General features: G+C 40.5%; 1 protein-coding gene across 8 annotated transcripts in view; it reads right to left on the reverse strand.

The window, feature by feature from the left end:
• CHD2 (chromodomain helicase DNA binding protein 2) overlaps positions 1 to 25,302 on the reverse strand; it is a 152,607-nt gene that overhangs the window by 97,039 nt on the left and 30,266 nt on the right. For 5 of the 8 annotated variants that reach the window (XM_064267076.1, XM_064267075.1, XM_064267074.1 and 2 more), the window contains 7 exons: positions 17,882 to 18,113; positions 15,065 to 15,151; positions 13,325 to 13,386; positions 6,176 to 6,283; positions 3,724 to 3,864; positions 1,475 to 1,608; positions 363 to 588 (listed from right to left, as the gene is read on the reverse strand). In XM_064267076.1, coding sequence (XP_064123146.1) covers positions 363 to 588; positions 1,475 to 1,608; positions 3,724 to 3,864; positions 6,176 to 6,283; positions 13,325 to 13,386; positions 15,065 to 15,151; positions 17,882 to 18,113 — 990 coding nt within the window. The remainder of the gene's footprint in view (positions 1 to 362; positions 589 to 1,474; positions 1,609 to 3,723; positions 3,865 to 6,175; positions 6,284 to 13,324; positions 13,387 to 15,064; positions 15,152 to 17,881; positions 18,114 to 25,302) is intronic. The other 3 variants (XM_064267079.1, XM_064267080.1, XM_064267077.1) reach the window with 2 other exon arrangements.

Consider the following 25,302-nt stretch of genomic DNA (forward strand, 5'->3'; position numbering starts at 1 on the left):
GCTCTACCTGCAGAGTTGTTCACTAGCAAACTCTGTGCCTCACTTTTCCCACGGTACAACACGGGTCGTGGCAGTACAATCTCATAGCTTTATTGTGAGGATTAAAGACCTAATGGGTGAAAAACGCTCACTTAGCCCAGTTCGTACTATTAAACTCCAAAAACTTGGAGGCTGTATATAAAACTATATAATGTCTTCAGGTCACAATTTTATAAACATAGAATTGCAAATAGCTCCATGTTCAGATGATCAAAACAGAATCTGAGATCCTAGATAGCCGTGTTCTGCATGCGTTATTTTAAAATCTTCCCTTCTCTCAGGCTGCAAATATATTTTTTTTAAATCCATGATGGAAAATGTACCATTGTTTGATTTCATCCTCTTTCTTCTTGAAGTTCTCTAGTTTTTTTAGGCCCTTCACTTTCTGCTGCTGTAAGGATTCTTCACTCTCCCACGTGCTGTGGATATACGACCAACCCTTCCACTTGATGAGGTACTGGACTTCACCTTCATCCTTTTCAGTGTTAAAGTCACCACTAGGGTCTCCATTAGCTTCAACTGCATATACAGTAGTAGAAGCTCCAGTTGCTGCAAAAGGATTCAGTTAAACTTTAAAGAGAGTTTATTAAACCAGACCTTGAAAAACTTCCCAAGTAAGCAATCTTCTAAAGAGTCTCTTTTTGGATGCGGCACCAAAATACTTTGATTTGAAATGCACAGAAACTCAAAAATAACAAACGATGGACTAGGTCAATAATTTCAAGTATTTTCAAAAGGCAAACCTGACTTTTACATTTAATAAAATTTGCAGGTGAAATCAAAGAAATTCTTGTGTCCAAACACAGTAAAAATATACCAGGAACATCCTTTTGTTTTAGTCCCTAATAACTCAAAAAATAAATCCCTTTGTCCAAGAATATTGAGAATAGATAAAAATCAAAATATCTCCTCACCTACCAACCTATCCAAAGTTCTCTGTTAACTCTCTTAATCTCAAGTGAAGCCAGAATTTAAGGAAAAAAAAAAAAAGGAAAAGGCAGTAAGTATTATTCTGGTGTTTCCTTCATGAAAAGATTGCTTTAAAGCACTGAATTACAAGTTATTGCAATGGGATATTTTTAAAAAATCGCACTGTTGTCCAAATATGCATATGAACAGTTCGATACTTTCACAAAGATGATTTCGAAACACCTAATAAAAGCTGGATTTGCTTAATGTTAACGAGCAAGTAGCTCTGCTACGTTATGGCTTTTTAAAACAATACTTATCTTTAATATCTTAATTTTAAAATTCCAAAGACATACTGGACATGTCTCTCTGTCCTCAGCTCTGAAACACAGGACTGGTCCAGAAAGAGACTTCCACATTCCACAACAAACATGGGCACAGACTGAAATATTCACCACTTCAGAATGGAAAACCTGGGCCTTAATAAGTAGTTACAGAAAATAATCTGCTTCCCAAAGACACATACCTCCTTTCTTTCCTAGTCTCGAGTCTAAGACCTTTTCAATAGTTTCACTATTATCTTGCTGTTCATCAAGTCCTTCTCCAGTCATTTCAATAAGGTCATCTGAGTCGGTCTCGAAGTCATCATCTTCTTTATAACTGCATGAGGAATGATGATGATTTAATGAGAAACTGTATTTCCAGAACTAAGCACCACCATTAATAACAGACCAGAATAAGGAACCACATACACCCTTTTGATCCCAACATACTATTTTGTAGATCAGCCATTTAGTAGGTTCATTCCCTACTTAAAGTATTACTGCATATTCACAGATAACTGCAGGAAGGCTAACTCATATTTTAAAATACACACAAATTTTATTAGTAATACTTTGTGTAAACAAGATACAGAACACTACAAGGACACTTCTATTTTTTCTTGTTTTAAATATCAGATCATTACTATGTACACAAGGAAACAGCCATAAAGAAAATACATAATGAAAGAAAACAATATACTTCAATTGGCCAAAAAAAGAAGCAATATTTTTGTTTTGTTTTGTTTTTTTAATTGTGCCTTAGGTGAAAGTTACAGAGCAAATTAGTTTCTCATTCAAAAATTTATACACGAATTGCTTTGTGACACTGGTTGCAATCCCTGCAATGTGTCAGTACTCTACACCTTTATACCCCAGGTTCCTTGTGTCCATTTTTCCAGTTTTCCTGTCCCTTCCTACTTTCTCATCTTTGTTTTGGGAAGGTGTTACCCATTTGGAAAAGCAATATTTTTAATCTTAAGTTTTCAACCCTTTATTGTGTCTCCCAATAAAAAAAAAAAAAAAAAAAAAAGCCCATCGCCATCGAGTCAATTCTGACTCATAGCAACCCTATAGGATAGGGTAGAACTGCCCCATAGGGTTCCCAAAGAGTGCCTGGTGATCTGAACTGCCAACCTTTTGGTTAGAAGCTACAGCACTTAACCACTACGCCACCAGGGTCTCCCTCCCAATAATAAGAATATAAAATTTAAGTACTCCCAAATCGTTGAGAGCGTCAACAAACATACTTCCTCAGAGTCAAGTATTAAAATGTGATCTTCCACCATATATTAACTACAAATGGTTTGGGAGTCACACAAAAGAAAAATACATCCTGGATGCGATACAAGGAGCCCTGGCGGTCAAGTGCTTGGCTACTAACTGAAAGGTCGGCGTTTTGAACCCACCAGCCGCTCTGCGGGGAGAAAGATGTAGCAGTCTGCTTCAATAAAGATTACAGCCTTGAAAACCCTATGGGGCAGTTCTACTCTGTCCTCTATAGGGTCAATATAAGTCAGAATCGACTCAACATAAAAAGATTTGGTGTTTTTTTTTGGATATAGTACTGTTACAGTAAGAAAAAATGCTAAGCTATGTATCAGCATACTCAAAACCTAGTCCTAACTTTGGAATTATTACTTGGATGTCATTGAACAAGTTATCAATATCTCTAGGACTCAGTTTCTCCATCTTTAAGCAGACCAAAAGAAACCTGCATATCCTAAAAGAAAATCAAATGCCCTTTAATTCCTGTAAAGTAAAATAGTAATGTCTGCGTGTATCTAATCCTTTATTTCACTTCCTATTAAGGCTTCATTATCCTATCGGTAAGCTCAAAAAATTTATACTCAGACATCAGTACATAAGCTGAAACATAGAAGAATCTGTATGATTCACAGAGCAATTCAGAAGGATACGAATGGCTTTCCTGAAAAAACTCTATTATGAAATGAAGATATTGCCACTAAGCCACCACTGACAGAACATGAACTTCGAGCAGTTGTAAAAATGAAGGCTTGGCTTAGTGGGCAGCTCCTGTCTGGAGGGGGATGAGAAGGCAGAGGGGGGACAGAAGCTGGCTGAACAGACAGGGGGAACACAGGGTGGAGAGAAGGAGTGTGCCATCTCATTAAGGGGAGAGCAGCTAGAAGTACACAGCAAGGCATATATAAATTTTTGTATCACAGACTGACTAGATTTGTAAACTTTCACTTAAAGCACAAAACTTAAAAAAAAAAAAAAAAAATGAAGGCTTGGGCTGCTGCCACACTTTCCACATCCTCCCTGGCTCAATACCATTCTTTTTGAAAAAGGCTGACCAGATTTATAAATATAGCCTCAGGACACAGGTAATTATTTTTGCCTATCAACTACATTATCTTGGACCCAGCAGAAGCAATTCTGAACCTCCTATCACCTCACACCACTGAAAGACTTCTGGGGCACAATTTACCTAACATTTTTAGCCGCTCGGCGACGAGTCTGCCTCTTGGGGGCTTCATCATCTTCATCCTCGTCATCAGAAGAGTCTTGTTTTCTCCTTTTTCCACGCTGAGGTTTAGGCTGCTTCTTAACACAGGGTTTGGGCACTGGTCTAAAATGAGAAAAGAAAAAGTGGTGAAGTTTTTACTCTATCACTTGGTGTCTACTTCAAATCTACACAACAGTGTTTCTCAGAGCTGTAGTGCCTAGGCAGGATTCGCTCCGGGATTGTAAAAAAATGCACGGTCCTGCGTCCCGCTCACTAAGGTTCTCATTCACTATCAACCTGTGTCTTCAACATGAGCCCAAAGTGATCCCAACGCTTCTAATCCTTAATCATTGACCGGAGATCACTGACAGGGTTCTCAGACAATGGTTCTCCACTGTTTGTTTGGACCACCTGACGTAAAAACACACTTGCAGCTTGTTGCTGATGGTACCTCTTTGGAAGGTAATTTGGAAATATCTATCAGACTTATAAATACAGCAATTCTACTCCTAGCAGTGGATCCTACAGATATACACCCATACAGGCAGGCATAGTAGGTATTCACTGTAGTCAGAACTGCCTCGACAGCAATGGGTTTGGTTTTTGGTTTTGGTGGCATTATTTTCGATAATATAAAAACTAGAAAAACTCTAAATGTTCACCCACTAGAAACTACTTAAAAATAAATGAAATACTACTTAGCCATAAAAATATCAAGTTTTCTGTGTGTTGATATGAAAAGATTAAGATAGTGAAGGAAAATGTAGAACAAGACACATACTACCTTACCATCTGTGTAAAGGGGGTCAAGAACAAGAAATAACTGCACATTTTTCTTATACATTCACAAAATATACCTGGAAGACTACTAAGAAAGTGTGCTACAGATGTACTGAGACAGACTCTGAGGAGATGGCTCTCTTGGTGATTCCAACACACAGTCAGGACTGAGAGCCACCGTACAGGGGCTTACATAAGGAAATCCCCAAGTAGTCTAGCAATGATGAAAAGGTAAAAGAAGTAGGTGAGAGGAAGGGAGGTGGAAATTCATGACCACATTTCTCTGTTATACCGGCCATAACCAATGCTAGATAGATGATCAGGGAGTCAAAAAAATAATGGATTAAAAAGGAGAAGGCAGAACTGGAGTGATATTCCTGTCCTGAAAGAGCTTAAACTCAGGCCAAAAAAAAGACAAAACTTAGATGAATCTCACTGCTGAGGTGGGAGGGGGTGAAGGAACAACATGCTAGGCCAAGGATCAGCAAACTTTTCCTGAAAATGGCCAGATACTAAAGATTTTAGATTGTAGGTGCTGAGAGGCAATATCAAGGACATTGTATCAATACTTAACTAGAGAATATAAATGTTCTAGAGAACATCTATAATAACTACAGAACACATATATTTTATTGATGAAATTCAATATAAAACAATAACCACTGAGTACTTTTGTTGTGATACACAGCTACTAATGAGAAGAACAGAATTTACTTTGGTTAGTAACATTTCACTTAATTGGCATTCAAATACAGTATCCTCTATCATCAAATCAATTATGAATTTTCATCTATAAAAATCATTCTTAGGTCACAAGCCATACAAAAACAGGTGGTGGGTGGGCAGGACGGATGTGGCCTATAGGCCATAGTTGGCCAACCTCATCCTAATTAACACTGCAAGAAGGTAAACTTCCTGGGGCTTATCTGCCTCCTCCCTCTGTCACACCAGTACCTTATGCGGCCATCTGTCTGATCCAAAGTTACCAAAATTTCCTGATAGCTCAGCCTACCTCCTTCTCTGCATCATCAAAATTCCCTGCTTACTGTTACACAGATTATAGGAACAAAGTAATTAACAGTGAAACAAATGCTTTAAACCTGCCAGTGTTTTAAACTTATGAATCAGTTCTCCTAAAAAGAACGTGGTGAAATATACAGGGAGATTTTTTTTTAAGCGACGGATACATTTGCCCCTATTTATATCTAGTATGTCATGGAGTAAGACACAATAAATTCACTATCATAGCTACAGAGCCCTGGTGGCACGCACAGTAGTTAAGAGTTCGGCTGCTAACCAGAAGGACGGCAGTTCAATCCACCAGCCCATACCTTGGAAACCCTATGGGGCAAGTTCTACTCTATCCTATAGGGTTCTGATGAGTCAGAATCGACCTGATGGCAATGGGTTTGGTTTTTTAGTTTATCAGAGCTACACACCATTTGAACATCCACAATGACTTAGCCCTGTCATCTAATCACTTCCTGATCATGCAGGCTGGCACAACGTGAACCACAAACATTCAAAACCCAGGGTCACAACACACTGTATCCAATCCAATCAATTAAGGTTATCATTCCAGCACTGCGTCATCCCTCTCAACCTAACACAAATTAAGCTCGTCCAGAGCAGAGATGCTCAGGCAAATATGTACCTTCTGGGGACGGATTTTCTGGGTTTCACTTTTTTTTGCTCTGGCTCACTCTCTGCACTGGTGCCTTGATCCTGTTCATCTTCTGAGGGCTCCCGTTTCCATTTTTCTCTGCAGTCAAAAAAAAAAAAAAGCAAAATGACCAAAAAAAAAAAATTCTTCCAGGTAAACGATGTCACAAAACCAATTTCAATCTGGCTATCCAAAACGCAGAACACACATATTTTCAGTATTATGTTAAAAGACCAATTCTAGCTCCATTCAAATTTTGGCTGTGATCCTTCCTGGACTACATGATACCTATTCCTATTTTCTCTTTTTAATAAAAATACATAAAAACAGAAACCAGGATGTATTAAGTCCTTTTTCTGAAAAAAGAAACCGCTATTAAATTTTTCATATTCCATGCTAATTTCCTACTATCATTGACAAGATCAAAGACATAATATACATGAGATCACCGGTTCTTAAATTTTAATATGCATCAGAACCACCTAGAGAGCTTGTTAAAATAGGCTTTTGGGCCCTTGCCACAGAATTTCTGATTCAGTAGCCCTGGGGCAGGATCTTAGAATTTGAATTTTAACAAATTCGCAGATGATACTGATGCTGCTAGCTGGAAACTTCTTTGAGACCCACTGCACTAGATATTTCAACATCTTTAGAGTATTTGAGGAAACAGTCCCTAAACTTATTTCTCAATGATAAACCTGCCATCTATCAAATAATCTGTTTAGTTAAGGATGTAGTTTCTACCAATTAGCAGGTAAGGTAGGTGATGTTCTTTGCTCCTTGAGATCTTAAAAGGCTTCAAAGAACCGTAACCTATAGGTGTTCTACCACCCCAGTTTTTCAAGCTTACTTGAAAATCAGACAAGTTTATCACAGGGACCTAGCTCAATTCTCGCCTGCTGAAAGAAGTCATAAAAGACCTAGGCAAAAACTTACAGACAAGTACCTAAGGTTTCTCTATAAACAAAAAACCCCTGTGCCTCTGGGTCTGTGCATAGGGAATAAGGTCATGCTAACGATAACTGTCTATAATTGTGAAGTCAAATCAAAACCCGCCATGGGAGAATAGGTCAAAGTAGTAAGTAACGGGAAACCCTGCTGGCATAGTGGTTAAGTGCTACGGCTGCTAACCAAGAAAGAGGTCAGCATCTCAAATCCACCAGGCACTCCTTGGAAACTCTATGGGCAGTTCTACTCTGTTCTGTAGGGTCGCTGTGAGTCGGAATTGACTCGACAGCAGTAGGTGGTAGTAAGTAACAGTGAGATCATGCTGCAGGAAGGTGGCCGATCTACAGATTCCTGAGAATCTTCCTGAATGCTGCAGGAGTCACCCTGCACCTGAACTGGCAGAGAGAGACCTCAGGGAAAAACGAAGCCTTCCTTGATAAGGCAGAGCATTGCTCAAGCTCTACCAGCACCAGTGTTTACACAGCCATCTCTCGACCAGTAGTGGGCCTCCTTGCAGGGAGGGCCTTTTTTGTTCCTCTTTATACCAGAGCTTGGAAACCCTGGTGGTGTAGTGGTTAAGTGCTATGGCTGCTAACCAAAGGGTTGGCAGTTCAAATCCACCAGGTGCTCCCTGGAAACTCTATGGGGCGGTTCTACTCTGTCTTATAGGGTCGCCGTAAGTCGGAATCAACTCGATGGCACTTGGCTTGGTTTTTGGTTATACCAGAGCTTAGCACACAGGCATCAAATGGAGATGGTGCTTTGTTAAAGAAATCAATTAAGAAATGAGCCGTTTCCATCTATCAGCCAGACAGGTAGAGTGCTTTCAGAAGTGGACTCATCCTACTTAGCCTACTATCCTTCAATCTCTCTTTAAAACAAAGGCCTCCTTCTATCTAACTACACTCTGGGGACCTATCTTATTCTGTTTTCCTAGAGCCTAGTACAATAAATGTTTGCTAACGAATTTGAGGGATAGAAGGTCATTGCCAGGGAAAAAAGAAAGTAAGATGTCGCAGAACTGGGAGGCTGGCAGGAGTCTGCAGTCTACCCTGGAACACATCCACAACAGCTTACCCTTCAAAAGGGGCTCCCACAGTCAAACTTGAGAGAAGTAGTTTAACAGGTAACAAGCTTGAAAGAACATTACCAATTAAGACCCAAGGGAGAAGAGCTCAGATGGGAAGTATTAGTTCTAATTTCCGTAACTCCTCAGGAACTGAGACTGCTGAACCACCACGGCCAACGAGGTACACTTCTACAATTGCGGGAAATGAAAATGACAGCAAAAACTGAGAGAACAGATGTTGAAGCTAGGACTTTCCAACGAAGTTACAGATCTACAGCCTTATGGACAATCAGAGGGACTTAACAAAACCAAACCCACTGCTGTCCAGTCGATTTCGATTCATAGCGACCCTATAGGACAGCGTAGAACTGCCCCATGGAGTTTCCAGGGAGCACCTGGTGGATTTAAACTGCCGACCTTTTTGGTTAGCAGCCATAGCACTTAACAACTACACCATCAGGGTTTCCCAGAGGAACTTAGAATCACCAAATATGAGTGGAAAAAAACCTTAGCAAATCAACTGGTTCCATGCCCTCATCCCTGAGAAGGAAACTGAAACCCAGTGAGAATAAGCTGCTTGCCCACGTGGTAAACCCCCCGCTACTGGCAACCATAACCACTGAGGACCAAAGAATCTGGAAAAAGTAAAACCAGCCTTTTACGATCTGAGAGAATCTGAACAACTGGCCCGATTTTTAAAAGGCCTCATTAAATTCGTGTGTATGTGTGTTTGAAATCTTGTTTCAACTTCCAAGAATGGGAAGGAAGAAAGCGAATTAGAATCAGAAGAAAGTAAATTACTAAATCACTCTGTAGCAGGGCTGTAGTGAGAAGATCAGTTATTCCGTACCTCCCAATTGTGAGGATTTACAGGGCTCTGTAGCATGTTAAATGGTGGCCCACTCCTAGATTGCTGACTTCTTACAAAATGTAAATTTTTATGAGGAAGACTCCTTCACTAAGGCGTACATTGTAAGTGGGGCTACAATGAAGAGGAGTCCAAGATATGAAAACCTGAGTAAAAAATGTTTCATGTATCAAAGGAGACTGGAATTGCCAGAGCAAGCCCTAATAGGAGTTAGAAGGGAATCAACGGAATTTTTTCCAAAATTTTGGAAGCTGGGGAGGAAACACCCACACTTGGCCACTGAGGCCCCAAGGCAATGTAAACAAGCATAAAAAAGTCAGGATTCAAGTCAGCTGGGTATATAGTCTTCCTTTTTTGGGAAAAGTTGGTTGACAGGAACCTAGAGAGGCACATAAGGATCTGAACAACCGTTATGAGCAGCATGAACAAAAGCTACTTTTAAACATAACAGACCTGAACTCTGGCCAAGAGTTGCTGGCCTGCCATTCACTGTCTCCAAGAGCCCAAAGAAGATAATTCCTTTCTCTTCCACTTCAGAAGGCAAACTGGGAAAAAGGGGGCAGTAGCTGCTTTAATGCCTTCGATTATCAGCAGACTGCTGCAGAGAGGACACCCTTCATGAACAGGCTCCAGTGAAGAAAGGAAAGCTGGGGCTAACAGGCATTCCCTTCCACTGCGTCACAGGTGTGTGACAAAATCTTGATTTAAAACCAAAACCCACTGCCCTTGAGTCGATTCGATTCCGACTCATAGTGACCAGCAGGACAGAGTACAACTGCCCCATAGGGTTGCCACGGCTGTAACCTTTTAAAAAAACAGACTTCCACATCTTTCTCCTGTGGAGCGGCTGGTGGATTTGAACTGCCCCATCTTTTGGTTAGCAACCTAGCGCTTAACCACTGTGCCACCAGGGCTCCTTTGATGCGAAACAGTGGGAAAAAATAACTATGATCCCAGAAAAACAATTTCATGTGATTACGGCTAAGATATTTTAAAAACTCCAGTTGGAATAAAGGGTTTTGGAGCCATTATAGAGTGGTTTAAAGCACTACTAGGACCAAGACGAATCAGCAAAAATTCCATACGGCATTTGCCAAATTTGGATATGTTAATAGGTATTATATGAAAAAAGGGTTAAATGATCAAACAGCACGAGCGGGTTAAATAAAAGTTTTGTTTGTTTGACTGTAAGTCAGGGGTTGCAATGTCAAATGCCCACTGGGGCCAGCTAAGTCCTGTAAATGGGGCAGAATGTCACCTTTGTCCAAAGGTGACAAAGACTGTACAGTCCCAAGCTACTGTTATATTGGTCAATATTGACAAATTTTTTTTTTTTTAAGAGACTATAAATCTAGATTCTTATGTACCATCTCTCAATTTTCATGTTGGCAACTAGTAAAACTGTATTCTTCAAAAATATCAAAGTCATAAAAGCAAAGAAAGGCTGTCAAACTGCTACAGATTAAAGAAACATGACAACCAATGCAACACCTGTAGTGGAGACTAAGAAATGGTATAAAAGACATTACTGGAATTGAAACATAAAAATGTTTGAAATGGCACATGTTGTTATATATATTTTACTACAATAAAAAAATAAAAATTTTAATAAGTCATTATGGGGTCAAATGATAAAACTGGACTATGAATGAGACAAAAGTATTGTAGCAATGTTAAAACTACTGAAGTTGAAACTGTACCAGGTTTTTCAGAGAGACCATCCTTATTCTTAGGAAATACAAACTTAAGTGTTAGGAGTAAAAGGCCATGATGTACGAAACTTACTTTCAAATGGTTCAGAAAAATACATTATGTGTGGACACAGACGAACAGAGGCTGTACTCAGAACGATCAATGGGGTAAAACGTCAACCATAGGTGAATCTGGGTTAAGTACACAGGCTTTCTTTGTACTGCTTTTATTCTTGCAATGTTTCTAAAGTTTGGGATTCATTCAAAAAAAAAAAAAAAAAATCAAATTTCTTTAAAAAAAAAAAAAAAAAGCCTAAAATCTGGGAGTACAACCTCCAGGGTTTCAGCACGGCACGCATTTCCCACGCTAACATTTCATATTTCCACTCCTTTGAGTGACTCTCTCTCTCAATTCTGAAGCTCACACCTGCTCAGATCACACACAGCCCCTGCAGTGCTGCACATTGCAACTGGATTATGTTAGCAGCTGGAGGGGCGTCCTCTCAACAACCTTTTTTCAGGAATCAAAACTGCCTCAGAAGAGGTCCCGGTAAGGCCACAGTACTCACCCGCTGCCCAGAGGATGGCAGGAAGCCCAGTGCCCAAACACACAGCACGAGAACTACTTCAGTGCATGGCAAGTCCCTAAGAAAAAAACCCGGGTAGGGAAGCAGGATACAGAGGAGACATAAACCACCAAGCAAGTAATTACAAGGTTCTACTCAGCAGAAGGGTCCTGAAAGCTTCTGAGAGCTGTCCACTTTGGGGCACTTTTAGAATTGATAGGAGAGGAAGAACAAGTACAGGAGTTGGACACCAGAGACAGTCTGATATGTTATACAGAAAAACAATTTTAAATGCTGCCTTTTGTCCACACAGGTAAGGCCATTCAAATGGAACACGGAAGGCTTCAAGCACAGCACCATTTAGATCCCACTCAGGAAATGAGCAGAATGCAACCAGATGGTCGAGGAAAAGAGAACGCGCATGGACTTCCCAGAGTGTGGCCAGGACTGACATTTCAGGAAAGGCCCCGATAACAGACTAATAAGCAGGGAAGGGTGTCTCCCAAGCAGCCCATGAGACTGGGATAGAACAAAAGCCTTGTAAGATACCAAGCAAGAAATGCAGGTTTGCTCACAGCTCCTACTCCTCCAACTCTAAGCAAATATTTAAAACACAAAGGAAAACTGGATGTAATCTAGGAAGGACAATATTAAATTCTTGACTTTTCTTTCAAGTACTTTAATAATCTACCTTGAGTGTCACAAAATCTCAGCCTAGTTTTTAATAACCCTGTTAAGTAGGCAGAATAAGTATTATTCTATTTTGGGAACGAGGAAATGGGTTTAGAAAACTCACAGTGCTTGCCTTAGGCCAAATAAATTATTAAAGACTACTAACACTTTAGAACAGAGAATATTCAACAGGGGCTCTTAAGAGGGGCTACAGATAGTTGTTTAAGTTAAGAACCACTGGAATTTGTGTGTAAAGTTTTGAATATCTACAGTTTTCTAAGAAAGTCTGTAGAATTTAGATTACCAAAGAGATTCACACCCCCTCAAAAATATTTTAAAAATTATTTCTCAAAAAAAGTAATTTTTTCACTAAAAGTAGTATTTTTAAACAACATTAAGAAAATATTGAGGATATATAATCTATGTTACAAAGTAATGTCACCATCTACCTGAGACCAAAGGACAACAAATGCCCAACAGCAAAGATAAGAAAGCAGGAAGGGGCAAGAAAACCAGACAAATGGAAATGCGGAACCCAGGGTGATAATGGGGAGAGTGTTGACACACTGCAGGGATTCCAACCAATGTCATGGAACAATTTGTTTATAAACTATTGAATGGAAAACTAATTTGCTCTGTAAATCTTCACCTAAAGCACAATAAAAAAAGTAATTTCACATAAGCCCAAGAATAAAACCAAAACCAAACCCACTGCCGTCAAGTCGATTCCAACTCATAGTGACCCTACAAGGCAGGGTAGAACCGCTCCACAGGGTTCCCAAGGAGTGCCTGGTGGATTTGAACTGCCAAACTTTTGGTTAGCAGCCCAACACTTAACCACTACAGCATCAGCCCAAGAATAATATCCAGTTAATATAATTTTTCCACGCCAAGATAAAAATGAAAAATGGCAAACTTAAAACTATGCCTTGATTAACCAGAATAGAGATAAGTGTTTGAACACTTACCTACATATTTGTATTTGTACACCTAATTATTTTTGCAAAGAAAATAGGTGGGCTAACTGGCCTAATCAAATGAAGATTCTGGGGTTTGCTTCAAGAAATAGTCCAAACACATGTGGACCCCCCCACCCTTCCGTGTGTTAAACTGAGAATCTTGGACTTAAAATGCTGCTGCTGAAGCAGTCAAGGTGAACAGAAACCCAAGCTAGTGAGAGAGACAGAAGCAGACTCCCAGACCTGGGGTAGACTAAAGACACAACGAAGGCAGTCCCCAAAATGCTGACCTGTCCCTACACAGGTTCATTGTAGGAAAAAAACTCAAGACTACTAGGTTAAGGAATTTCCCCCATGAAAGACTTACTGTTTTTTCAGCTGCCTCTGGCCTCTTCTTTTTGGGCTCCCACTCTCAGACCCGCTACTTGCCTTCAGTGTGTGAGGGGGAGAAAATGATTACAGACTTTAATTACAGTTCTTAGGGACAACACTCTGCCCCGGTTCAACAATCTACTCAACATAGCATTATTCAGTACAGGCTTTTAGATGGAAAAAAACCTAAGCACTTGTTCAGTGGTACTCACTCTTCTTTTGCATTGAAAATTAACATCTGTCATTCACGAGCTGTCTCTAAAGCCAGCGAATACTTGCCATAGCTTGACTTCCAGACCACCACTGTCTAATAAAATGTTCTGCAATGATGGAAATGTTCTATATCTGCACTGTCCAGTATGGTAGCCACCAGCCACATATGACTACTGATCACTTGAAACGAGGCTAGTATGGAACTGTTAATTTTATTTAATATAGATTCCAAAAACCACATGCGGCCAGTGGTGACCATACTGGATACCACAGGCCTAGAACAGCAAATGAAAATGCCACGATAGTTAGTTAGTGTGCCATTAAAGGCAGTAGATACTGAGGCATTTCATTTTAAACTCATGAAAGAATAGGTCCAATCATGAGCCAATAGTGCTCTGCCTACATCAATAGGTTAAGGGAAGTCTACAGACACAGGCACTGAACAGCTCTTTTAACCAAAATTAAACAAAATGGTAAACCACTCCTGCTGCTGTCAGTCTCATGCCCTATAAAGAAAGTGTTTATTTATACAGAAAGAAAGAAAAGATTTCTACAACTGTGTAATTGCTGTAACAAATATGGCCCAGTAACTCAGTCCTGGACACTATGGAAAAAGCAAGTCAAAGAAAACCAGCTCAGAGATCACTCAAAATAAAACATCACAAACACAATGCAGATGTCAGAGTGAATTAGATTTTTAAAGTACATTTACGAAAAACCCACCTGCAACTCACTAACCTATAGCTATCACTATTTAACTCTCATCAGAAGGATGTTACATAGCTAAGAACAGCACAGTCCTCCTAAGAATACAGAAAGGGGACGTTTTACTGAGAGACAAAAGAGCACCTATTCAGAATCTAGTCCATAAACCTAATTAATACATAGGTTAAGAATCCACAAATATCACACAAACTGAGAAAGGTGAGAGAAGCCTGAATCTACAGAGAGACGAGAATCTAGTACCTAAAACCAACTTTAAAAATCAGCTCTATTCAATCTCTGACAGTAAGAGACTATGTTTGAAACACATTTTATTTAAAAGAAACTGACTATGCCACACTAAAAATGAACCAGGAAACCAAATTTAAGGAAATTACTTAAATTAAGCACACTCTTTTTTTTTCCTTCCTCAGAAATAAATCTGAAACTATTTCCATTATTGTATTTGTTTACCAAGCAAACAATTCGTTTAACAAAATCTAGGAGATTTAGGGGCTAGAGGTTTTAAAAAGTTATGCTACAATTAACTATGAGAAACTTTAAATAAGAAAATAAATAGCAAAAATAAGAATTTGAGGCCAGTTCTATATAATATTCTACTAAACGGTCGCTATTACATAATCTTTCTGGTAAGTTTCTTTTTCATTAAATTAACATCTTACCTCAGTAGATATATTCATAGAAAGCTCACATTAGAGTCACAAAACTCCCAAGCCTGAAGGTTACAGTCTTGTTAGTCAGAAAGGATGGGTTAAGACGGAGTTTAAATGTATCCCCTTAAAACTTTTTTTTTCCTTACCTCTTCCTTAATGTTAAAACGTGATGGTTCTTGTCTGCTTCGGTTTGACCGCCTAACCCCATAAACATCAGGGTATTCTTCCCACATCTGTAAAATTAACAGACCATCAATGAATCACTTCCTTGACCTCCATTTACTATCTTCCTTACTCACATTGTTGTTACTATTCTCCTTACTGGAATATTTATTTTAAGAAAATTTAAGTGACTAAATATCAAGAGTTATTAGTTTTGTCCATGAGACAACAAACACCATCTTTAAAAAGCATAAGGTGTATTACCCTAGAACACGTTAAAGTTTAACAATGCCTCTTCCTTACTTAAATGGTTATTAAACTGCTTGGTACCCTGTTCACCCGTCATTAAAACACACACTTACAGTTAAATAATATGGCCGAGGAAGATAGCCATTGCTTCCCCTAAAGACAAACGCTGTTTCAATTTTGACTACACACTGACTCATTTGAGGAACTCGAAAAACAAGATGCAGGGCCCCACCAAGTCTGATTAAATAAGAATCAGGACATTTGTGTATTTAAGTTCCTCCAGTCATATAACATCTCACACACATAACAACTGGGTATTTCTAATATTTGGCTCAAAGTGCTCAGAGTGAGAACCACTGCCACCCTCTCTCTAGCACATCTAATTTTATTCTCTAGCATGAATTAGCCCTTTGCCTGTAAGTCTGGATTTTAGTAACAATCCTCACGAGTGATCCAAAAAGTAAAGTTTAGAGGAAGGGCCACCAAATCTATAGAAAATGCCTCTCCCCTAAAATGATCAGAGTCTAACTCCAATCTCCCTCCCCTTCCCATTGATAGCTAGTGCTAAGTGTGACGTGTCCTCTCTTAATGAAATCGTACAAAGATAAAATGAAATCCAACAGATTACAGGGACACTAACATGAAGATGTCTAGTAGGAACTAAACATGCAGAAGAGATGCCTGAAAGCCAAGATCAGACATATGGGTTTGTCATCAAAGCGCAGGTGACTGAAAAATGTTGACTTGGCAAATGTTGGCTGGATACATTTTCACAACAACAACAAAAAAAAAAAAAACCCACAGACGACAGCTAATGTCTTGCAAGTATTTGTGAATGTGAGGCCCAAGGGGAGATACCACCAGCTGAGACTCACAAAATATTCAGTTAGAAGTGTGAAAAGTGAACCCCCCCAAAAAACCGAATTGATGGAAGAAGACCCAGAAAAACACAATGTCACTAAGCTAAGGAAGGATGTTATCAAGAGTCCTTTTAAATAAAAAATTTTAAATAAAATATAAATTAAAAATGCTGGCATGAGATGAAAACAAGGTCTCAAAACACAGCAAGCAGGATGACAAAGAAAGAGGGATTTCAGAACTAGAATCCAATGTAATCATGTAAGCCTGTGTCCTCAGTGTAGAGGTGCAAACAGCGTAATAACCTTAGAATAAGACCTTGGCGGCGAGCACAAAAGGCCCAACCGGAGGAGTTAAGAATAACCAAGTGGTAGGAAACATAGGGAAGAAGCAACAAACAGCACACTCTGAACAGTTCGGACAGAGAAAGGAAAGGGGGGCCTTACTCTAGCCACATCTGTCCAGTCCCACACATGCCCCTTTCTGGACCTCTGCTAGAGCTGTATTTATTTCACTCAACACCGGTTTTTACGGAGCTTCTATCAAGTGGGGGACTAAGTCATTCAGTTTCACTGTACCAATTACAGTTTTATCATTTTAAAATACTAACTCGGCATTCTGGCTTAACTGCCAGGACTTACTATAATATACACTGTAATGCTTACATAGACCCTAAAAACACCTGGTGTTCTTATTTGTCCTTTTGAGGGCCAATGGTATCTAATTCAACTCTTCTGTGAAAAGCTACCATTGAAAAGCGAGTGTTTATAGAAAATAAAGAGCCTCTTTTAAAAGTTCTCGTTTTGGAAAAATGATCTTTAAAGGCACAGCCCATTCTGGCTCCCTAGTCTTCCAAAGAACCAGTAGATGGATCCGAGTATAAAAATTAATTTAAATAAAAACCCGATGCTGTCGAGTCGATTCCGACTCTCAGGGACCCTACTGGACAGAGTAGAAGTTTCCCGTAGGGTTTCTAAGGAGCGGCTAGTAGATTCAAACTGCTGACCTTTGGGTTAGCAGGCAAGCTCTTAACCACTGTGCCACCAAGGCTCCAATATGTAGATGTTGCTATAAAAAAACTAGTATAGAACGCCTACAAAAATAACGCAGCGGGGAAGAAGGGCATGTTTGCCAAAGAAACATGGAAGGCACACGTTATTTTCATAAGAATACAGCACTCAATTTTTGCTTTTTGGAATCTTTGGTGTTAAGACTCTTCTGTTAAACAAAGAATATCTACCCTGCCCAGGTACAGGTAGATTTTTCTGAAAACAATTTCCCTTCCATCATTTAGAAAACAAGAACAATCTTTATTCTTGCATCGTGATTGTTTCAATAAACTTTACAACTGTATTCTATAAATCAAAGGACATTCGCTAATATCTAAATGTCAATGATTTTCTGATATTATCCAGCATGATATAAAAAATAACTATCTTTTTTATAAAAACCAAAACTATAAAAAATTTGTTTTTGCCCTACAATTTGACTGTTCATGTAACTATTTTCCTGACAGCCCTGAGTTATTAATCATATCTATCAGTAGAGTGGAAAGCAACCCCTATTTACATGATAAACAGCAAGTTACTAGAAAAGGTGGTTACTCTTTTCACTATATGAGTTTTCCATGGGAAATACAGGTCTGCTGGCTGGACCCAGCAGAGTACATTCATTCTCTACAGCAAAGCAGATACCTTCTTCACATCGGCTATCCGTTCCTTCTTAGAGGCTGGCTTCTCTTTGGCTTCTGGAAGGACTGGCTGGGATTTAGAACCTGCTGACTCACTCTCAGAGTCCGACTGACTCTCTGAAGATTCAGAACTGCTATTCGACTCGCTGCCATGTCCGCTTCCTGGGTCACTGCCCTGCTCACTTTCCGACTGGCTGCCTGATTCTGAACCCGATGCTTCTTCAGATGCCGAATGACTAAATTATTAAAAAATGGTTTAAAAATATTTAAGAATCTGTTGAGTATCGTCCCCCCCACACCAAATAAAAGGAAAACAAACAAAAACAGAATAAAACAAACCAAAGCAGAGTTACACAGTCAAGAATGTAATTTGGTTGTAATTAACTATCAGTGGTTCTCAAAAATAGATGCAAATTAGACTCATCTAGGGAACTTTTAAAAATATATACTCAGAAACCCCAATACAAAGGTCCTACCTTGGAATCTTGCACAGTAAGCCCCAGACACAATATATTTGACATGAAAAATGAACAAAAAAGGTACTCTCGGTTCTAGTGTGAAGATTCAGTTAGGAACTTGAGTAAAATTATCCAATAAGGGCTGCGGTGAGCCTCCACACATCCCTGCCCCCTCCTCATTCCAAACAGCCCTGAGAGAAGAGCAACCCAGGTAGGTAGATTCTACCCCAAGCCCCTGCAATGCACTGCACTGTTTTTACATAGACCTTCAACCATGGTCTTGTAACTCCGACAAAATGACTGGCTGGGATTATGTAAAAAATGTAAAATCCTTCTGGGGTTGCATAGTTCACTATGATTATGCAAATATAATAACTATGGCCTATCAAGGGGACTGGTCAGTTTTGCCATTCTGTCAGGCTTAAAAGTGCTAATCAAACAGAGGGGGGCCTCACTACCATCAAGAAAGAGTCTGGGGCAGAGTGTGTCCTTTGGACCAAGGACCCAGGGTCTCCGAGCTGAAAGCCTCCTAGACTCAGAAGACAACACTGAAGACAGTGAGAGACAGCACATGGAGCGAAAGCGGAGCTCCTTCAGACAGGATAGGATGCTTGCCTGCAGACCTAAAAGAACTGTGACACTTGCCCACGCAGGGCAGAGAACAAGTGTGCACCCTGAGAGGTTTGCCTCGGATAGATCCTATGCAAGGCTCTTCCTACAGCAGGGCCTGACATCTCCAGGCAGGAGGCTTGCCAGTGGAGTTAAGAGAACTGTTAATACTTGCTTGTGCAGGGCAACAGAGACCTCAGTGTGCCCTGTACAGGGACTGCACATCTCCCCCTCTTAGGCAGCAGAGGCCCAGGTAGCGTGGTGGCAAAAGAGCCCTGCAGGCCCAGGTGGCACGGCAGGAACCGGCAGCTGAGGCTTAGAAGACCCAGTAGCAGAGGCTCAGGAGATCCTCTGCAGAGTCTTCCAGCCACAGCGAGGCCCAGCAAAGCCCACCAGCAGGGAAGCCTCTGGAGCCGGTCAGACCCCCGAGCAGCGTGATGGTAGCCGGAGACGGCAGTGAGGCGAACACGGCATCTGATCTGAACCACAGCGTGCCTGCCCCGCGACATAAGAATGGAAACGGGTAATTTGGGTAAGGGTAACGGTTCTCCTTTGAGAATCTGCTGTTTAATGTTTGCTTTCTATAAATACACCCACTCCTCACTTATCAACATGGTTGGTAGGTTCCGAAGACCAAGTGTTATGTGAAAATCGCACAATGGGAAAATGGAGAATTTTGGGGGTTTTTTTTCTATTCAGATCATTCATCTGTCTAATTTTTCTTTAGAAAATATGATCATAGAAATAACAACAGCTGAGATTTACTGATGTGCTCATCACTCTGACAAGTCCAGTCATGGATTATTCCTCCGCGGAGGAGGCGGCTTGGGGGAGACAAAGCCGGATAAGGCTGGGCTGTGTGACTGGAGGGTCCACAGAAACAAAACAAGTTTGGGGGATGAGAGAGTACCAAATGTGGCGACAAAGAAGGCAATACCCCCTTCACTCACAGTGAGAACACAACCCCTAGCCTAGGGCAACGGCTGCGCTGACAGGAATAAAAGTACTTCAAAGTGAAAAGGCCTAAAATAAAATGGATGCTGCAACAGAGGAGGTGGACAGCTCACTCAGCTCTTGCTTGAAAACTCTTTTCACTCAGTGAGGGAGACAAAGCAGAGGAAAGGAGGGGAAAGGGGCAACGCAGAACTTAGGGTAACATTAAGTTAATGCTAACGTTAACGTTAACGTTAATGTTAATGTTAATGGAAAGGTCCTCAAGTTCAGCAACCAGAACAAAAAGACACAGGGTGTGCAGCCTTAAAAGGTAAAGAAGGTTTCATGTTTACAGCCACCCTATCTTCCAAATTGGAAACAAGGTCATATCGCTTCACAAACAGGTCTACAGGATGACTAGGTCTGTACACTGGGAACTAGGATGGATGCAGCAAACCCCCCCCCCGATCCACAGTAAGCACACTACTGAATAGGGGACTTTCAGTTAGGATGAAGCCAGGAGAAGAAAATAAATGGGGGTGGGGGGCGGTGGGGTAGGGAGACATGAAGGGCTCTACCTGGGGAAGTGGAGAAAAATGAGGAAAAACCATTTATTAATTTTCTGATAACCGAATAGGTACTAGGCTTTATGCTAAGCACTTTATATGCATTATTTTATATATTTCTCATAACAACCTTATCAGGCATTATTATCGCCATTTCATCCGAAGGATGAGAAAACTGAGATGTTCTCAGTAACTTGGCCAATGACAAAACTAGTAAGCGTGTGAGCCGGGGTGGAGGGCCCGGGATTCCAACCCAAGTCTGACTCTAAAGCCCATGTTCTGTTTTACCACAAAGGTCCAAAACTTTAGAGACTCAGTAAATAATACAATTATACAATACAATTATACAATACAATTATACAATACCCAAAAATATCATTCAGACATCCCCATAGCAAGCGACGTCAGAATTTAAAGATCTCATTATAATTAGCTTCCATAACCCTTTGCACAGTATCTTGCCATCACTTAATCAACACCTGTGACCAATCAGAAGGTGGTCACCAGGCAAGAGAAAAGAATGCAGAAGGCTGGGTGGTACAGTTAAAAAATGCAGGCTCTGGCATCCATGGCTTGAGTTCCAATCCTAGATCATCTCAGGCAAAATCTCAAACATCATTTAGCCTTTGCTATCATCTTTTTGGAGCCCTGGTGACACAGTGGTTACCAGCTCGGCTGCTAACCAAAAGGTTGGCAGTTCAAATCCACGAGCCACTCCACAGAAACCCTACGGGGCAGTTCTACTCTGTCCTACAGGGTCACCATGAGTCAAAGTGACTTGATGGCAACTGGCTTGGTTTGGTTCTTGGTTTTATCTCCTTATCTGCTTCTTTTTCTGTAGGGTCATGAGATTATCAAATGCCAGCCATGAAAGCAACACTTGACAAATGCAAAAGCTTACCCCAAAATCAAATTTCCCCGGAGCAAGACAGGAAGAAGGAATCAGAAATAGAAGGAGGAAATGGAATGTGTGGCTAACTGCCTCCATGAACAATTGCCCACTTTCCCAAGGGACCAGAACTAGGTGGTGCTGTCTACCATTACTGAACATTTTGATCAAAGATTCCATGGGAGAATCCTGATCAAAAGGGGGAAAATATAAAATAGAACTTCAAATTCTCATAGAATCCAGACTGGAGGCATGAAGATTGTTAGAACCCCTGAAACTACTGCCTTGAGTTTAAACTTTATACCAAAAATATCCCATGAGGCACAGTTATGGATACTTCCTAGATATATCCCAACACCTAGTGGGATTTTTTTACTGAGTTTGAAGGCTCAGGACCATAGCCTCGTGTGACAACTGGGTCAACTGGCATAGTGTAGTTCATAATGTTCTACATCCTATTTGGGGAGTAGCACCTGGGGTGTTAAAAGCTTGCAAGCAGACACCTATCGGTCTCTTCCCAACTGTAGCAAAGGAGAATGAAGGAAACCAAAAGCCCAAGGAAGAAAGTAGTCCACAAGATTGATAGCTAACACAAGCCACAGCCTCTTCTAGCCTGAGACCAGAAAAACAAGATGGTTCCCGGCTACCACTACCAACTGTTCTGACCAATGACATAGTAGACGGTCCTGGTTGGAATGGGAAAAAAAAATGTGGAAGAAGACTCAAATTCATAAAAGAATACCAGACTTTCTGGACTGATAGAGACTAGAGGGACCCCAGAGATTTCTTCCTAAAATAACCCTTTAACCTGGAAATGAAGCCACTCCCGGAGATCACCCTTCAGCCAAATAATAGATTGGCCTATGAAATAAACACCAATGAGGAATGTGCTCCTTTAAATAATCAACCACACAGGACCAAATAGTCAAGTTACACAAAAGCAAAGAACAGAAGGAAGGAAGGGCAGGGAAACTGACTGGGGGGAGGGGGTGTCGGGAAATGATGAGTGTGCTGACACTTTATGGGGATTGTAACCAATGTCACAGAACAATCTACATATGAATTGTTGAAAAGAAATCTAATCTGCTGTGTAAACTTTCACCTAAAATCCAATAAAATATTCAACAACAAAATACTCCCTGAACGCTTCTTAAAAACAAACAAGAGTTAAGCTTAACTAAAGATGAATGTCTGCCTTAAGCATTGTGTTTAAGATCTATGCGCATGGGATCAAACTGACAACAGCAACTTCAAAGATTAGACAGAAACCTTTAGGGACAGTGAATTTATGTTAATGGGGAGGAACAACTTGGAAGAGGAGGATGAGAATGATTGCTTGATTTGAAGAACGTAATGTCACTAAATTGTACATGAAAAATTGTTGAACTGGTGTATGTTTTTCTGAGTATATACTCAACAATATGATAAATTATTTTAAAAACATCAGATTTCCCTTCTGACACCAAACTCTCCCCAGATAACACCCATTAGTAAATTAATACTACACAGTTCATGACACTAGTTGGAACTTACTCTTTTGTCTCCATCATTATCTTATATACATAAAGCTACAGGGGAAGCTCCAGAATTTCCTTGTAAGCCATTTAGAAAGGACAATCCATTGGAAGTGATGTTAGATGTATCTAGAAGCTACATTTACACAGAGACAGCTGCATGCTTGGAGAGACCTTAAAAATTAGGGAGCTAACACTGTCCCCACCTCCCAGTCACTCTTGGCAAGGTCATTGGTAACATCCAATCTCAGCATGTCATATGAAACATGGACTCTTGACAATTCTTCTAGTCTCACCACTCAACCATTCCTTCCCCTCACACCCTTTGCGTTAGCCATACTGAACCAATCATAAAGCAGAGTAAAACCCAGTATTGCTCATCCCCAATCCCTGCACCACTACTAAGTGTCAACCTAATTACCTGATTTTTTTTTTTAATTGTGCTTTAAGTGAATGTCCACAGCTCAAGTTACTTTCTCATTCAAAACTTTATACACATATTGCTTTGTGACATTGGTTGCAATCCCCAAAACGTGACAGCATGCTCTCCCTTTCTACCCTGGTTGGGTTCCCTGTGCCCATTCGTCCAGTTGCTGTCCCTTCCTGCCTTCTCTTCTTGCTTTTGGACAGGAGTTGCCCATCTGGTCTTGTCATTTGATTGAACTAAGAAGCAAGTTCCTCATGTGTGTTGTTTTTTGTTTTATAGGCCTGCTTGATCTTTTTCTGAAAAGTAGGCTTCAAGAATGGTTTCAGTTCTGGGTTAGCAGAGTGTCCAGGGACCACAGTTTTAGGGCTTCCTCTAGTCTGTCAGACCAGTAAGTCTGGTCTTTTTTTTGTGAATCTGAATTCTGTTCTACATATTTCTCCCACTCTGTCCTGGACTTTCTGTTGCAATACCCGTGAAAGCCATTATTGGTGGTAGCTAGGTACCATCTAGTTCCTCTAGGCCTCAGGCTGGTGGGCTGTCTCGTTCCTGTGGTCCTTTAGTACTCTGGGTTATTATTTTCCTTTTGTGTTTGGTTTTCTTCATTCTGCTTCGCTCCAGATGGGATGGGAATCAATAGATATATCTTAGACGGCCGCTCGCAAGCTTTTAAGACCCATCCACTACTTGGCAAAGTGGGATACCAACCCTTTTAAGAATAAATACCTAATTCTTGACGTCTTAGGAATCACCTTTTCTAGAAAAACATCCTTTGCATTTTCCTATCCTCTCTAAGCTCAGGACCTATTAAGCCAAAAAAAAAAAAACCCTAAACCCACTGCCATCAAGTTGATTCCAACTCATAGTGGCCCTATAAGACAAAGTAGAACTGCTCCAGAGGGTTTTCAAGGCTGTAACACTTTACAGAAGCAGACTGCCACATCTTCCTCCCACTGAGCAGCTGGTGGGTTCCAACCACCAACCTTTCGCTTGGCAGCCGAGCACGTCAACCACTGCACCACCAGGCCCCATTCCAGCGCCTAGCCTATTAGGTACTCCTACTCGACGGCACTGGGATAATGCTGACATCTGTCTTAGCAGTTCATGACACTCGGCATTGACAACAGGCAGCCTAATTTCAGAGTCTGAGCTTCTAGCACCACGCTCCACTAGCTCTCCTCACACTTAGCAATGACACACTGGCCTAGAAGACTGAAGCCAAAGCCCCAGCTGTGAACACCTATACTACGTCACCTCCCCTTTGTCCCACCCTATTATAATTGGGTCACTGATTGACCTCTTCCCAACAGACCTGAGATCCAAGCCTGTCTTCTTCCATGTTTCCTATGCCTGGTATACTAGAGAAGGATGTGGAAAATGAACAGGGATATATAGTTACTGACTTTGCAATGTCTACGTTTTGAAACGACGAGTTTCAAAACTAATTATAATGCTTAACTCCTGACAAGGGTTTAAAGGATGAATTTATATTTTGATAATCACCACCAACTAAAATTATCACAAGACCACAGCATTGCCTATATATTCCTATACAGTATAAAATATTCCAATTTTTAAAAAAGTCTCCAACTTCCAACTTAAAGAACCAGGAAGCCACAAAAGCACCATTAGTCTGCTGAAGATAACAACGGCTACTTAAACAGAAATCTTTAATGTTCTGTGCTGCAAAGCAATAGACATTGCAGATGTGATGATAACGTCACATGTCAATATACCACATGTCAGGGTAAGGGTACTTGTATGAACACCTCATTCCCTTTGAATTGCTTCACAGTATGTATACTACACATTTTATTGAAACTTTCCCCACTAACAGGACACTTAGGTTATTCTGAAATTGTACACTATAACCAGTAAGCTATAAACGTCCTTAATACATTCTCACATTTCTGCATCTCTGAGCAGAATATTTAGGTTATTTCCAAATCCTTCACTGTAACTGACAGAGTTGTAACAGAGTCTCCTTGTACCTGCCTCCTTGTGCAGCTGTGTATTTCTGTGTCTGTATCAG

Source organism: Loxodonta africana, chromosome 13, assembly GCF_030014295.1.
Source record: "Loxodonta africana isolate mLoxAfr1 chromosome 13, mLoxAfr1.hap2, whole genome shotgun sequence".
Classification (NCBI taxonomy): domain Eukaryota; kingdom Metazoa; phylum Chordata; class Mammalia; order Proboscidea; family Elephantidae; genus Loxodonta; species Loxodonta africana.